The sequence below is a fragment of the Trachymyrmex cornetzi genome, unplaced genomic scaffold (genome assembly GCF_001594075.2).
Source record: "Trachymyrmex cornetzi isolate Tcor2-1 unplaced genomic scaffold, Tcor1.1 scaffold104, whole genome shotgun sequence".
In the NCBI taxonomy this organism is placed as follows: Eukaryota; Metazoa; Arthropoda; class Insecta; order Hymenoptera; family Formicidae; genus Trachymyrmex; species Trachymyrmex cornetzi.
The window spans coordinates 623,533-641,324 of NW_017295587.1; the positions used below are offsets into that span (position 1 = coordinate 623,533).

The window sequence follows — 17,792 nt, forward strand, 5'->3', positions numbered from 1 at the left end:
TGCTGAATTATTGCGAGATTCCTTGAGAACTCAGTTACGAGCTATAAAGTCTGCGCGGCGGCTAAAATAGTTAAAGACGCGGCTTATGAAAAAATGTGAAGGGAAGAGAAGCTCTGCGCCATAATAATTATTAATTGATGATGGTTTAAAATAAGTATATAATTAAGGTATACGTCCCAGTGATATTTATATAAAATTTATTATTAATATTATATCAACTTTTTTTTTATTACAACGTTATAATTTAATTGTATTTAAAGATTACAATTAAATTGTAACATTATATTAAAAAAACATTTGAGATTAATAATAAAATAAATAAATAAAGTTTTATATAAATGTTGGGATATATATAAAATACATGTCGGCTCACTGAGATGTGTACTATATTTTAAAAAATGCTTGTATTTATCTGAATTTTAAACTAACAATTATTTACTTGTCATGTGCCATAAAATTATAATAATTATAAAAGATTCGTTTCTGAGATGCTTCATATTAAATCTCAAGCTAATAGTCTTAATTCAAAATCTGACACGGAATTCTTACACCATGCATATACAAACATCCTTGACAAAATTAAGAATTAATTTGATTACATTCAACTTCGCTTTTTGATTTTCCACATAGAAATATAAGTAAAGATATTCATTGACTTAATTTAAGTATATTTAATATTATTTTGACTATCTACATGAAAATTTTAATCTATGACATTTAGTGACTGCGAAAGGCAAGGAATATATTTCTTGACACATCTCTCATGTTTAGTGTTTATTTTTTTAAAGATCATTTCAATTCTATACTCTTCGCGAAATAGCTCTCTTTATCTATTGTTCCTCCTTGCGCTAACCTCTGTGAAGTTGGCACTTCATTTTACAAAAAATGAAATTTTGATCACAGTTCCGAATGCACCCCGAAGAGTTCTGGAGTTCCTGCCCAAAATTAAGAATAGTTCCGGCGAATTAATATAAAAAAAAAAAATTAAAAATTTGGGGTGCTAACTTCACAAAACGCGGAACGAAAAATCGCGATATCTTCTAAACCATGAGCCCTAACCCTTAAAATGATAATAACTTTCGATAGAACTCTTGGGGTGCTATCCAGAACTGTCAACAGAACTGCCGTAGTGTTAAAAAATTTTTTGTCCCTCAGATGTGAGAGAATCAGACATTGAAAAAATCGCGATATCTCTTAAACCGTTGGTCCTAGCGCTTCGAGCATTAATAACTTTCGTTATAACTTTCGTTAATAACTAGTTAATAACTTTCGTTAATAACTAGAACTCGCGGGGTGCTACCCAGAACTGTCATTAGAATTGCCAGAACTTTTAAAAAATTCTTAACTCTCGGGTGTTAGAAATTTTTCGATGTGACAAACGAAAAATCGCGATATCTTTTAAACCGTTGGTCTTAGCGCTTCGAGCATTAATAACTTTCGTTAGAACTCGTGGGGTGCTGCACAGAACTGCCATTAAAAGATGTCGCGATTTTTCGTTTGTCACATCGAAAAATTTTTAACACCTAAGGGGTAAAATTTTTTTAAAAGTTCTGGCAATTCTAATGACTTCTTTATCGAAGAAAACGGTGGCATTAGGAACTTGCTTGGCCTGAATCTAACGAACCCCTAGGAAAGTTCTTTCCACATCTTTTTCATCTTCTTTTTTTTTAATAAACTCGCCAATACGAGGGTATACACGGCTATGCGATTAGCCGACCCTCCTGTACACGCTTCAGCGATCACGCACGGACGTAGTCCTGCTTAATCTCGCGGGGATAAATAAGAGATCGTGCGCAGAAGAAGAACAGGTCGCGAACAGGGAGTTAAGCGACGTGCCGGAGTCCCTCCTCGTCCTGGATCGAAACGAGCGTCACGTTTCCATGCTCCACGTCCCAAGAATTCGAGCCATTACCAGCCAGAGATAGCGCACGGACCGCCAAAAAGAACGCTGGATTTACTACGTCCCGGCAGATGGCTACCCTTTTTTCCTTCCGGACGGCCTACCACGAATAAAACTAAGCGGAAACGCGCGTTTCCCTTGGTTTTACCATTGTCACTGTCGTTGTGCCGGGCACGTTGGATTATCGCTTGCAGAAACTGTGGCAATGGGTTGAATGAGTTTGTTAACCATTGATAAGAAGTTAAGTATGTACAGGGTGTTGCAGATACATACTAGGCAGTATGACGGGTTGCGTGGCAAACTTTGCATGAGCAGACGCGGTTTTATAGACAATGACAGTGACTTTATAACATAAACTGTATAATATAAATAATAAAACTTTGTAGTATAAACTTTATAATGTATAAAGTTACTGTCATTGCCTATTAAACCACGCTTGGCCATACAAAGTTTGCCACGCAACCCGTCGTACTGCCTAGTATGTATCTGCAACACCCTGTACAATAATAGCAACTTATATAAATTACACAAAGAATGTTGCGTTTGATCAAACTTATTCTAAAAGAAACTCCGTTTCTAAATTAATTAAGAAAACTCTCAAAGAGAGATTTCTAGTTTTTGAATTAAATTGAATTATAAATTGAAAGAGCTTCTCGAATTTTTTGTTAATGAATAATCAAGTAAGAAATATTACGTTTTTTTATAAATTAATATTACGTCATTTCTCATAGCAATTTTTTAAATCATCCCTTTTCATTAATTATCCCTTTTAATATTATTTGGAAAATATTTTTTCGATATTCTCTGAAAAAGGATGATTTAAAAAATTGCTATGAGAAATGGTGATATGAGATATTTCTTATTTGATTGTCCATTAACGAAAAATTCAAAAAGCTCTTTTAATTTATGATTCAATTTAATTTCAGTTTTAATTAGAACTTATATATATATATATATATATATATATATAATCTTTAGAAGAACATTTCTCAAACGGAATTTCTTTTAGAATAAATTTAATCAAATTCTTCGTATAATTCATAAATTTTCATCATTAAATTATCTTGGTTGCATGAAAAACTTTAATTAAAAATAAAATGTAAAACGAAATTTCTTTGAAAATAAAGTGCTCTTAAAATTATCTAGAGTAATGTTTGTACTTGCTGAATTCCTAATATCTCCTGAAATTCATAATAATTTTCATTGAATTGCTATTAAATTGGTTAACCGTTCTTAATTAAATATATTTTTGTATGTCTTGTTTTATCGTACGTGAGATGCTTCAAATTTCATTATAATACGAATGAGTTTCATATAATTCTGTAATTAAACGCAAAAGTGGAAAGTTTAAACGGGTATGTGCAACTTACAACACTGCAGTGAGATACAGATAATAAAACGCTAAAATTTTACTAGCATTTTACACAATCTCCTGAAATCGTGAGGAACATTTCGAAAAGTACGGATTTACACGATAGCGTCGTTTAAGGAGATACTTTTATTTAACGAGATATAAGATTTCGTCGTTATATAAATCTGTACTGTTACAACGCATATACCTATGTGATCCGCCGATTTTCTTCGAGACTAACTTTTAAGCTCGCGTAAGCTGCAGTATATACTTTCCTCAAAGGAGAATCGTAAAAAAGCAGAACTTCTATACTTTCGAAATCCCTGTTGCGTTATTGTCAACGAGTGAGTAGAATACATGGACTTACTATTTCCTAATCCAAAACTCGATATCCTTTTGTAGCGTGACTTGCGTCAAATATCTTCGTGGAAAATTACTCAGGATTAAAATTTCATCTTTAGGAGTGCACTTCTTAATTTGGAAAAGAAATTTCTTTCAGTATAAATTCGATTGAACACAATTCGTTGCGCAATTTATACAAATTTTTATTATTAAATATCTTGGCTGCTTATAAAACTTAATGAAGATAAAACTTAAAAGTAAATTTCTTTGAAAATAAAGTGCTTTTAAAATTATTCAGAAGAACGTTCCGCTAGTCATTATCATCTTTAAAGCTTAATTCATTAAATATTATTTAATTCTCAAAGTTGTAAAACTTCGTAATATAATATATACTTCGGCCTAAATTTCTGCGAAGAAGCGCTCCAACTTCATCAAGAAATTATCTTCTGAAACTTTGTTCTTCACCAAACATTCTATAGATCAGACAGTAAAATAACGGTGAATTATTTGCTGCTAATCCTAAAAGACAGACAGTTTATTGGACTAGACTTTTTTTCTTATACTGTCTTATAGGGACAAACGATTTTAATAATAATAATATTACGGGAGTCTTTCGCACGACATTCGATGCTTTCCTTTTTCTTTCTACTTTAACCCCAACTTACATCCATGACCATCTTTCTTCCCAACAGCACTGCCGGCTGTAATTTGTGGAGGACAAGAACTTCCCAGAGAGGCATTGAACAACTTTTATAATGTTTTTTTGCGCGCCATAAACCGACGTGATCTTAACTTTTTCTCATATTACCGTTTTTCTGAAGGTTATAATATGAGTACGCAAAAAGATAAACAGTTATCCTTCGCGATTTTGCTATTTGTGTCATTTGTTATATGTTACCCTAAACAACTAAGGATACTTTATAAGACTTATTTATTAAATTTTTAATTTTAAAACAGGGAAAGTAAAACAAAGATCAACATTTTTTTCACATTTTTCATAATCGTCTAGATAATCGATTAATCTTCCGTGCAATTGAATTTGAGTCTTTTTTGATACAAGCAAAATCTCACTTTGCTCAAATTTCAATTTTTATTAAATAAACGTTTTAATAAAATGTTAGTTAAAAAAGTATTTGTTAATGTAATAGAAATTCTGGAAAAAATAATCTGGACTTTTTCTACATTTTTTAAAAGCCTAAAAAAAAGTAAAATAACTTGGGCTGGAAAAAAATCAGGTTGCAGACGAAGGAAATAAAAATATGAATACAGATGAAAGATTAAATACTTTGTATACAGCTAAAAATTTTGGTAAAATCTAAATCGTGTTTTAATTTAATTTTCCAATATACAATACATGATAATTTCCCAAATTTAGTCACGAGTGTCAGAACATTTTTCAGTATTTTCGCCGGCAACTTTATCTAAAGGAAAACGCTATTGGCGACAAAAGGACTGCTACATCCTGCACCGGAGAAACGACGGCCGGGGCAAAAAGACGGAAATCGATTAGCCCTAAACGTGGTCGCGCGACTTCGTCCTTCCTCCAATCTCCGAATCGAATCATGCGCCATGCTTGAACGAACTTACGGCACAGGCGATATAAAATAACGCCCGAAGGGGAAAAATGATCCTACACCGCAGCCACAGCCGCGACAGCTAATTGCATTCGTTAAAGGGGTCCGCCCAGACCGCGTTAGTACTTTCTTCGCCGAGCGGTGTACTCTCTTTCTCTCGGACCACTCGTCGCCTTTTGCTTCCTTTTTTCTTCCATCTCCAGACTACGTACTGCGCTCTCCGCCGGCCTTTTCCTTCTCCGTTCGGCCACTCGTCGCAATTTGCGGAATCCAGCGCAACGGCGAGAGAACTTCCTGAAGAGGTGTTGCGAAAGTTTCGGATCAAATGAATGAAAAACGGCGGAGAAGAAGAGAGAAAACGCCTAGAGAACAGTGGTGGATTATCGCACAAGGGTATCAATTCGCAAGTCTCTCTCTTGAAATTTCAAGGCTTGAAATACGAATTTCTATTTCATGAAAATTGGATAATCAAATATAGGTGTTGTAACGTCAAAAATATTGATATGTAACATTTATAGGATGATGTTCAACATTTTTCACAAGATCTTTTATTTTCGATCTGGTACTTTGCAGACTGCAGAGAATCTCCAAGTACTTCAATCCACCGCTGGAAGAGGGAAGGGCGAATCGAAGGGGAGAATCGAGGGGTCATACACAAGTATGGCACGTTGTGTGGGCGTTTTCGTTGCGTTTTATTGATCCGATACAGTCGTAAATGGTACAATCGGCAAATTCATCGGCGGTACAATCGATATAGTTATATGTTATATATACACTTATGTACATAGCGCCAAAAGGCGTGCGCGCTCGCAGAAACGATACCCGGCGCAGAATAATGCTTCCGAATTATCGTTACATCGGAATATAACGGCGAGATCGAGCGCGAGGACCAAACGTCCTGTGACTCCTGACCGTCGAGAGATACAAAGTCGTAAAAAAGAATCAGCGGGGATAAGAAAGGGGAAAGGAAAAAATGACGCGAGTAAGGTGGGGCGAAAAGAGATGTGTCGAATGGGTCTCTAGAAGACTAGAAAACGTATACTCATTATTGTACACTAAAGCCGTGGCAGCATTGTTTTATATCTTATTTATCTATACGCTTTAACCCTCCGCGAACTAGGTGGGGTGTGACATACCCCAGCAAGATAAACTTCTGTAACTTGTTAAAAAGTGCAAGTTGCCGTTTCGTACAGCTGAAGAATGCGTCGTTACCAATCATACTAGATTAATATATTTATGATAAAGTATAGCATGGGGTGTGAGATACCCCACACATGATCCATGTTGATTTTCTACCTAGTTCGCGGAGAGTTAATGGAGCTTAACGCCTACAACGCGATTACACTTATACGTGTGTGTCGATATGGATAATGGGTGGACGATCGAGCGATCTGTCGATCGCTTCAAACAGAATGAAGAATCTGTCCATGTCAGCGTATTCTAACATGAGATTTCGATTCTCCGTCCTGTAGAATAATTATCGGCCTTTAACCGTGGTCGATCCTTCCTCTCCTCATCGTCGATCACGCCTCGTCAGCGTTCGATTTGAAGCTCGACGCTCGCGGTCATTAACTGTCTCAGCACCGAACTGAATTCAATTGCTAAATCCTGTTTCGATCAATTTCATTCGGTTAGAAAAAGTGCATCTCATTATTTTCTAATTGTGAGAGATAAATCGTCTAATGTTAGTAATATATAATTTTTTGTGTATTTATTGTGAAAAAAATATATTTTTTGAAATGATTTATATCTTCACTATTTTCTTCTAATTTCTATGGCAAAAATTATTTTTGCAATAAAAAATTGTTAAATCATCACGTATATGTAGAAATATAAAAATTCTGAGAAATTTTCTGTTTAGTTTCGTGGTAAGCGAAGCTCTGCATTCTTTAATAAATCGTTGAAGATGAGCGCATGTTGTATAACGGCAGGTGCTAAAAGAGTTAATTACATTACACGATTGATAAAACTGCGGCAAATGCCGCCCGGTGGGACTGATCATCGACTTTCTTTACTGGCTATCCGGAGTACGCTGCAGGAAAGGCTACTCGAGGCCCTCCTCGATATTGTATGTCCTTCTTCGCGCACCTCGGCTCTACTCTTTCTAGAGTAAGAAGTTACCAAGAACCAATGCCCCGTCGAGGATGTTGAGAAAGGTTGCTATCGGACGAGACTCTATTTCTCGCTCGTACATCTCTCTTTATCGAGCGGTGAATTTCGCAAGAGACTTCTCTCTATTCCTCGGCTGTCTCGATGCGATCTCTCGAACCAATCGATTGATCGTTTCTACTCGGACACGGTCTTCGATAAGTTTGTCGTCGACGATACTTGGCTATTTGCTAATGGACGTCTCCTTGCTTCCGAGGGCCAGTCGTTCCACCTTCGGTTAAGTGTCCGATAATTTCTCCCACGTCTCTTTCTGGATCACAGTATTGACTATAGTGTGAACAGGGAACTCGAGTTAATTGACCGAAGATCGGACGTACCGGTCCTCAGAAGTGCGTTTTAAGTCTTCGTCGAGGTAATTATTTGAGAAACGAATTGAGGAAGCGTGTAGGAAAAAATATTTTCTTTTCTCCGCTTTTAATATAGAGTGCGGTATAAATAGAAAATGGACTGATTTCCAGCGGAGGAAACTTTTATCTTAGCTTTCGTGGCTTCCTAACGGGAGAACATTATTTATAGATCGCGTGACGTGTGCGTGAATTATGTCAGTCTCGTTAATTCTTCGGGATGAAGTAGCTTTTCACTCTTCGAGTGATCTTACTTCTCTATTTCGAAACGTATGCGCTTCGATTGATATTATTGGTGATTCCATTTAATACGATTATCGTATGGATGAAATAGGAAAGTACAAATTCCGATTTCCTAACTAAAATCTGAATTCTAAGTTTCAGTTCCCCAAACAAAGCGGATCCAAAAGGGTCCACGGTTAGTGCCTCCCTCGGAAACCTTCTCGCCAAAGTTTCTGGACCTGTTGAATCGTTATTTCTCGTGGAGTCCGCTTATATTCAGACAAATAGCGCGAGGCGAATTTTGTCCGGATTAACATCCCCAGGGACTATATATTTTTCAATTACAAATAAAAAACCATTCTTATTTATAGTATACCAAATTTAGAACACAACATATGTGCTACGATTGCGAAATTGGAAAACACTCCGCTAAATATTACTTCTAAATAAATATTATAATTACTCTAAATAAATAAAATATTCAGACAAAATACGTAAAACGTATATTGCGTTCCTGAATCCCTAAGGAGATTAAACCGCTCTCATTTCGCTGCACAACTGCGAAAGGACTAAAGCATCCTCATTAATATTATATCTCAGAGCGAGAGCAATTTCAGATGCTTTCTCGTATATACGTTATTTCGTAACGCTTTGTGCCAAGTAGATTCATAGAAAATGTACTACGATCGCTCTAAATTCATATTTAAAAGATCTACCGATTAGTTAACGTCAACCGGGCTCTCCTCGATAATCTTCTCCAGCAGCTGACCCGACTCAAAGTCTCTGCACCTGTCTGTGACGTACGTCGTTGGGCCTAAAGGCGAACCGATCTCCTGCGGCAGACCTTTCTTAAGGACGTTAAGGTACCCCTAGCTCTGAACCATATCGCTAATGTACTCCTCGTGAAGTGCAAGGAGATGACGCGGCACATCGAGAGCGGTGTGGAGGGTTACGGTTACGCCGCGATTCAGACTGATTGCCGGGTAAAAGACGCCGTAGAGATCGCGGAAGGCGATGCCGCCCTGCGGCTGGTCGTTGACGAAGAAGCGTAGCGTATGCGTGGTGTCCAGGTCGAGGAGAACGCCGACAGTCGAGCCTTGCTGAACGCCACCCTCCGTACGCTGTGCGTGACCACCGCCGTGCATGAACCACGACCGCTGGCGGTCTATGTACATGCTCCAGCCTTTATCGTCCTTACCTGTGAATAAAATGATTCTTAAGGTTACACGTGGGCTGCCTTCTAGAGAATGGTTTAAAGCCGACGACACACGATGCTTATTTTCCTGCTGGATTAGAATCTTCCCACCGTATTGTCTGCGATGCTGGCACTGTCACTACTGCAGCTAATACGGTGGCAAGATTCTAATCCAGCTAGCAATCCAGCAGGAAAACAAGCATCGTAGTCGCTGGCTTAACTGGATTTTATCTCGAATTGCATGCCACATAAACGACAGCACAATGATTAACGTATTAAAAATAATTAGAGATAGTGAAATTATTTGTAACGTTAAGAATATTTGAAACTTAATTAATTCTAATCGGTAATTTTCTCAAAAATTACTTTGACTAATATTTGTGAGTTCAGTGTACTTTAAATTACTGTAACGTTACTTAAAATTATTACGTAATTGAACGATTTTGTTTCATTTTGTAAGTTAAAATCTGAGGAATAAGATTATATAACTTAAAATTATGTAAGATTGTGAAAAACATTTGTTATAAACAATTTTTCACAAAAATAGTTGAAGAAAATATTCGAGTTTACTAGAAACCAATTAGAGCTAATAATAGCAAAAATGATTTTTCAGATACTAGTATTAATGTATTTCTTTGTTCATTTAAAATAATTGGGACAAATGAAACGAATAGTTATTATTAAACACGTTGCGGAGAATATTCCAAAACAATTGCAAAAAGAAAAAGATGACACATGACACGACTGTAGACCCTATCCATAAATTTCCGTTGTGTTTGCTAGGCGGCACGCAATCGATTTCCGAATTTCATCAGTTCTGAAAGCATTGACCCGGTTTCCACATGTCCAAGGGTTAAAATACCCTCTTCTTCCAGTATGTTGCACAACCACGGTCGCGCACTTTGCGATCTCTCGGAATCTCTTGGCCGTCGTTTTCTCTCATCCGAGACAATGTATAGAGACAAAGGCAAAGAGACAGAGAAAAAGAGAAATAGAAAGACAGAGAGGCAAAGGGAGAAAGAAAGAGAAAGAGCGAGAAAGAAATATGGTGAAAACGGTATATACGTCTCTCGCCTCCGAATTTCCGAACAAACCAGGGATCTCCGGGGTGTACCGGGTGGCGCATGAATATTTCATCGAGGCCGGATAAACCGCACGATATTTTCCGTAGACGAGGACAAGAAGGAGAGAGACCTAGTAGAGATGGAGAACTTACCCAGCATCTGATCACGCGACACGTCGGCCCGGGCGATTCCAAAGGCTGGATCGGTGTCACTGTGGTATCGATCTATGGTCAGCTCCCAATAGTGTACGCCTCGCGAGAAGCCGACGCTCGAGAGGACCACGCGATGCTCGTAGCCCTCGCAGGATGCGCTCATCGCGTCCTCGGATATGGACACCTCCTGCGGTATGCCGGCTGCGCCGGTGGCCCATGAAAACCACGCCACTGCGAGAGACCAGAGGATACGGTTTGCTGTACAGCTTCGATTAATATTCCGCGGACTCGGATCCGCAAGCACGCTTAACGAACTACACGTTCAGGCACGAACGTTGGGTTATCGAGTGCCGGGTTATTGGGAATTCGACGTCGCAGCCGCACTCGATGTTAATAACGACGTGACGGGATTGTGGAATCTTAATATGAGAAGGAGAATGGGGAGATCTGATTTTCTGTGCGGCTAAATAATTTAAGAATTTGATATGGAAAGTCGACGTGAGCCGACTGCGGAAACTCAATGCAAAAAAGAAGGGATGTTTTATCTTTCGCGGTGTGTTAAATAATTTAAGACTGATATGGAATTTCTTATATAGCGCGATTGTTGAATTGAAGTTTAATATTCAACTCCCGCTTGATTAATATTAAGTTACGATTCGAGAATTCAAAAGAGAAAAAAGTTTTCTCTCTCTTTATTAATATTACATTTGGAAAAATGTGAAGATATTTAAATTTAACATAAAATTTAGTTCTATGAATAACAAAGATTTTAATTCGATTATACATCACAAATAATTTGATTTCTTAAATCGTCGTATCTATTCGTCGTGTTCTATATCTGTCATGTTAGTCGATTCAAGAATTAAAGACAAAATGTTTAATTCGCCACTGAATAATTAGGTAAACATTTCCATTCACAAGAACGATTTTGTTGAAGTATTTATAAATTTAGATACAAATTTGAAAATAATTTTATTAGGCTATCAAAATAATTATATAGAATGCTTAAATATTGATAATGATACTATAAAAAATATTAACATTCTACACTAAAAATTGCTAAATCTTAATATATATATATATTTTTTTTAATAATATTAAGTAAACATTTATTTGCAGTAAATAAATATTTACTAAATAAGAAAAATGATAGCTAAATCAAATTAATGATTCTTAAATATAGATATGTATCAAATAGATACATATTTTATATTTAATAAATATTTACATAGAAGTATTCAAACAAATATTTATTAAAAATTTAATATTTTTTCAATAAATAGTTTAAGGGTCTTACTTAATTATTTTTATGATCCAAACAAATTTTTTTCAGATCTGTATCTAATTAATTTTTAGATACTTCAGCAAAACTGTTCGTTTTCCGTGTAGCAGAATTAATGATAATGAAATGAAATTTTTGGAAGATATCTGTTTTCTTTCGAAACTATAACGCAAAGGTAAAAAGATAAAAATCTCCTCGAAGTCATTTGTAATTGTCGCCCGCATTATTCCGCAAACGCCACACGGATGGGCATTCTATCGCGGCTATTTCTGTGCGTCTACCGTCCATCTCATCGATCACGCGATCGTGCCGTGGAAAAAAAATACGTGCGACTGGAAAATCGACGTCGCTTACGATCGTTCGTCTTCCACGCGACACCGACGCCGATTTTCCAGCCGAGGCCTCTGCGCGTTTCGCCCAGGAAACCGTAAAGAAAAAAAGGATAAAGCTCTCACCCTCGGCGGTCTGAAGGCCGATCAGCTCCGAGTACTCGCCCTCACCGGCGCTGTTAAAGGCCCGCACCCTGGCGTTGTAGAGTGAGTTGAAGTGTAGCCCGTCTACCGTGCAAATGGTCTCGCGGCCACAGTACACCTCCTGCGAATCAGATTTCAAACAGGACACTCGTGAATTTGCGGGTTGCAATTATAACCGGATAACCTACCCTATTAAGAGAGAGAATAATTTTCGCGGAAATTAAGATTTATAGTAGAAAGATTATTTATTTATTTTTTTTAATCTTTACTTATCAGGAAATGCAAGAAAATATTTATAGTATAAAATTCTATAATGATCCATTACTACATCAGGGTTGCCACAGAAATTAAATTTTTTAATTCCCTGATTTTTCCAGGTTTTTTTTCCAGGGGAAAATGGAAAATTTTCCAATATAAAATTTGTAAATCTTAACACATTTAAAGTCAAGAAATTGTAGGAAAGCTTATATTATTAAAAACAATGCAAAAAAGGTTAGTAGCATACTAAAAGTTTGGGTGCAAATTCAAACAAAAAAAAAAAATTTAGTATTGGAAAAAAGAATGCAGTGAAAAAGGGCGATCAAATAAAAATACTGAATAAAATATAAATTTTAATTATTTTATTAAAATCGTTTAGAGGGTGCGAGTTTTTAACGTATTTCACTAAACGTCAGATATAATATTAAAAAATTATAACAATTATCTAGAATAGGAACAGTTTAAGGAAATTGTGAACAAATTTCAAAATTCCAGACTTTTTTACATTTTTCCCTAACTTTTCCCGGTTTTCCAGGTCTGTGACAACCCTGTATATATACCTACCACAGTAATTAAATTCTTTCTACGCTAAAGTAAATATCTATGTCAAACACGTAGTATAACAATAATAATAAGTATTATAATTTTAAAAACCTTTTTTAAATTTTTATATCTTTTTAAATTTTATACCTTTATTTTAAATAGGTTTTTAAAATTATACATAAAATAATAATGAATTAGAAATATGTAAAGATAAAAACAATTACATTAATTTATCTAGAAACATAGAAAAATCAAGAATGCCAACTTCCATTGGGTAAACATGGAGTAATAACAAAGTAAGTTGAAATATCTAACTTGGCTTGAAAACACTCGTTCACTGTGATGAGAGAGTATTGACGTTGCTCGTTTGAGTAGTGGATAAACGAGAATTGTGGATAAAGAAAGGAGTTTACCTGTTATGTCGATTTTCCTCAAAGAAACGTCAAGATAGCATCGATTGATCGATCAACAGATAAACAAGCACGAGATACACTATTAGATTTAACATTGAAATAAAAGTTTCTTGAAACTGATGAAATATATGATACAAAGTCAACAAGTCGGTTACAACTTTTCTTTTCAATACCATTTTTGATACAATTTTATTATTCATTATGTATATGTCTCGATAAAAAAATCGATTTCCAACTAACATTAAATACAAAATAATATAATACAAAATATATGAATAATAGAAAAATAATATAATATCCATAATAATAGATATATGTTTACTAAAATATGTGAAGTTTGGTAATGTTTTCGTATTTTTCTTATCAGAATCAGGAATTAAAATTTTGCATATCTTGCATTTTCTCTAAATAAAATCACACAGAAGATGCGGAATTAACTCCGGATTAGTATGAATCTTCTGGCAAACCCGATCCTTTTCGTCAAAAGAGCCCTCACGATTCCTCCTGCGAGCTCAACGAGCGGCAAGGAAACGGAAACCAGAAACCGGGAAACCCGAGGCATCGTGCCGCGCGAACGAGCTCGATTTAAATATTAAAAGGAGGAGGATGGACCGTGCTATCTCGATGGCCGCCAAGAGGATAGGCGATAGGTCGGACAAGGGACGGTAGAAAGGACGAAGAGAGCGCCGACAACGAGGACGATTTATATTCGTGGTATCGCTCCGTTCGTTAACGAGCACCATATCGCAACGCAGTCGCGCCGGGTGCATTATTAACAAAGCATGAAAATTTAGACGCGCGATTTACAGGCCCGACCTGAAACACGTTTGTGCGAACGAGAATTCATACGCGACATGGCGATACATATTCTCATCGATTTTACTGCGGATTTAGCATTTTATTCCTGCGCGAGTCACTTGAAGAGTGAAATCTTCATGAAAAACGAGAATTAATACAATTTCGTAGTAAAAGTACTTTAATGATGCATCAAAATATATATAAATGCAAAAAGCTCGAATCAATCGTGAGATGAAATTAATATTCGTACACTGTTAAATTTATTCGATTCAAATGTCAAATTATATCCAATTTGGACTATTTGTAATCTATAGATTGTCACTGTTTCTACTGAATATATCATTAATTTAACTAAAATAATGGAGTTATACAATTGAACTCAAGAAAATTAAATTTAACTCAAATTTAGTGTTTACTGAACTTTGAAACTATAACTACAGAAATTAATTGATTTACATTTTGACACATATGGAAGTTATTTATCAAAATGTTATTTAATTGAAGAGATTGAGTTACTATTGTTTCTAACGGTATATATAATATTAAGAAAAAAACAGTCTTTTCATTTGCACATTTAATTTCTATATTTTTATTAACTTAAATATATTTTATTCCGTGTTATATTCGCGTAGCACGTAAATATTTCAAAGAATTAAGTCCAGCAATATTAAAATAATTCCGTGTAAAAATGCTAAAACTTTATGATATCATTCTCTCTTTCACTTTGTGCGATTTTATTTCCCCTTGCGCTGGCGGAAGACAATACCCTATGAAACTCTACGACCGCCAGAAAATTACCTCACATTAATATCGTGGATTATGTGGCAAACGACGGTTCGAACTGCCGTCATTTGATAAAAACTTCTAATGAACGGGACGATATCGCTGAGAGCAATTAATAATTGCCATCGCCCGAGAAGATCGCTCATTTCTCACGTGTAAGCCCGGAATCTTAGAGTTATAGACTTCAATTAACGCTCTCAATACCGAATCTTCATTTACCAGAAGAAGAATTCTACTTCACAAACTGTTTCTCAATTCACGTATGAAATACTAGTTTAGGAAAAGAGAGAGAGAGAGATTCTTGTAAAAACGTACACAAAAAATTTTTTTTTTAATATTTAGGTAGATACAGATCTAAAAATAATTTTTTGTTGAACCATCAAAATATTTATGTACAAAAAACTTAAGTAAAAAGTTTTGACATTTTAGCAATCAACTTGAGCGCCCTGCATTAATTATTTTGATAACCCAACAAAAATATTTTCAGATCTACATCTAACTAAATATTTAAATGCTTCCGTAAAATCGTTCTTTCTGTGTACAATTTCTTCATCGGACAATTAGAGATATTATCACCCACTTAGGATGCCACAAACAGATTAATGTAACGCATTAAACTGCCTTTATTCAGCACGCTAATCTCCAAATTTTTCAAACTCGCACCACGAATTCGCCCCACGAGGCTACCTTTTTAATCCCGACTTTTATGTCTCGCGGCTCACGTGCGCTATTTAGGCTGAATTATTAGCCGTAATCGTTACCGCGTTTCAGGGTGCTCGCTGCCACCCGCGTTTACGATCAATAAAACGTGAAAGACGATGTTTCGAATCCGGTCGAGTAAAGAGACCAACCCGAGAATAAATGTGATGAACGAGCTCGCCGGTCCGGAAACACACTCCGAATGGATACATAGCTAGCCCTTTTATGAAGACCAGTATTCGCGCACGAGTGATTTGTTTCGATTCTTGGTACAACGTGCTGAACGTACAACCCATAACTAGAATCTCTACGAAAAAAATCAACTTTACGGACGATTGGTATCAATATTCATCTCGCGGTGCGCAGAGATAAATTCTCAACAAAGAAGATTTTTATGATCCTGACGTTTTTTCTGATCCCCTTTGCGCTTCGATGTCACGCCGATAGCTGGTATTATCCTTCAGTAAATTGAAAGGCGGGTTTTGTACGTCCCCGTGCAGTTTTATTAAATGCTCGTATCCGGAAATTGATCCGCATATAAGATTCATCTCGATGTCACTACGTGCAGTATGTATTATTACGGGACGGAAATTGTAGCAATATAAAATTTGAAACGAAGCTGAACGACAGCGACAAAATTGTATTCACATGGTTACTCGTGCGTGTATATCATAATCTAGAAATGAATGACAGACAAATATTTAATACAATAATATCATAAAGTTTTCACAAATTTTACTCAAATTGGATAACAGAATAATAACTGTTGAATCAGGAAGATCAAAAGAATATTTTTAGTTTCTAAAGGATCCTGGCAACCAATTTTGCATACGTGCAAATATGCAATCTAATTAAAGATTAAAAAAAAATAGCTTAAAAGAAAGCTACCGTAGAATTTTAACGAATGTATTTCACAGGCGGACTTACATCTCTTTTCCCTTGGGTTACACTATCACGTTTAGTTCAACATACACAACAAATCTTTTAGAGTTTCCTGCCACGTTCGTACAACTCCTCTTTTTTTTTTACTATTTTTACGTTAAAGTAACTTTCTTTTGCTCGAGCGTGAGGAAACCTCGTCTTAACTTTTCGGGAGCGCGAAACGGACGAACAGTTTTTCAGTTCAATAAAATTAGTATCACTACATTTTTAATAACATTTTTTACTAAATTGTGTGAACTTTCATACAAAAATGAGTGGGGAAGTGCGAACACTTTAATGGAGAAGTTTAATTTAAAGCCGATAACTATTTATTAATTACACAAGTCTTCATTCAAAAGGTATAGCTATTTGACTTTAAACTACAATAATTAACATCCATGTATTATCAATGTAAACTATAATTTTAAACAAAAATAAATCTCCGTTTGGAATTATCTGCCGCACGCAGGCACCGAGTGGGTTTTGGTTTTTTGTTTAAAATGATAATTTATATTGAATATGAATGTTAATTATATTGTAATTTAAAGTGAAATAATTGTTGAATAAAAACTTCTATAATTAATAAATAATTGTCAGCTTTATTTAACTTTTCCCTTAGTTATTCGCAGTAGCTACATTTTTTCCTTACATCAAAAAAATGGAAACATGTAATGATATTTATCTTAAACATCATGTGCCTTTTTATGTCATATTATGTGTTATATTGTGGTACTGATTGTATATCAGATTATAGCTAAGTGTGAGAAAAATGAGAGAATACCACTACTCTAATATACTACAATAGTATTGTTCGCGTTTAATATCGTTCCCATGTTCCCGATTCCCCCCTCCATTCCTCTAACGCGATCAGTAAATATTCTTTTCAAATCAATGAAGAGAAAAATAAATCTATTTTCGGTTAAAGCGGATCTTAATGTTTAAATATTTCAGAGTAAAATAAACATATCCAATTTTTTCAAATATTGCCATTTCTCTGGAAATATGTATAATATATAAATTCACATCGAAATATTCAAGCACTAACATCTCTTTTGACCGATAATAGGATTTCTCTTATTTAATTGGATTTATGCTCATCCGTCTAATTTAAAATTATAATTATTATTGCAATTTCTCTTTTTAATTCGAATCCCTTTAAAAGTAGAAAAAATAAATTCTTATCCGTTCAGATAATCTGTTTTTCTATGCCGCTTTTAAAAGAAATCGTATTAAAAAGAGAAAAGTTGTGAGATACTCGGAAAAAATATTTACTATTGCAAGAAAATCTACGTTGCTTTCGAGATTTCTG

The 17,792-nt window shown here is 35.5% G+C and overlaps 1 protein-coding gene across 2 annotated transcripts in view; it reads right to left on the reverse strand.

Moving 5' to 3' along the window:
* Positions 1 to 7,000: 7,000 nt before the first annotated feature.
* Trim9 (E3 ubiquitin-protein ligase Trim9) overlaps positions 7,001 to 17,792 on the reverse strand; it is a 122,120-nt gene continuing 111,328 nt past the window's right edge. For both annotated transcript variants that reach the window (XM_018504504.1, XM_018504501.1), the window contains 3 exons: positions 12,051 to 12,189; positions 10,314 to 10,544; positions 7,001 to 9,100 (listed from right to left, as the gene is read on the reverse strand). In XM_018504504.1, the coding sequence (XP_018360006.1) occupies positions 8,772 to 9,100; positions 10,314 to 10,544; positions 12,051 to 12,189 (699 nt within the window). In that variant the 3' untranslated portion in view covers positions 7,001 to 8,771. The remainder of the gene's footprint in view (positions 9,101 to 10,313; positions 10,545 to 12,050; positions 12,190 to 17,792) is intronic.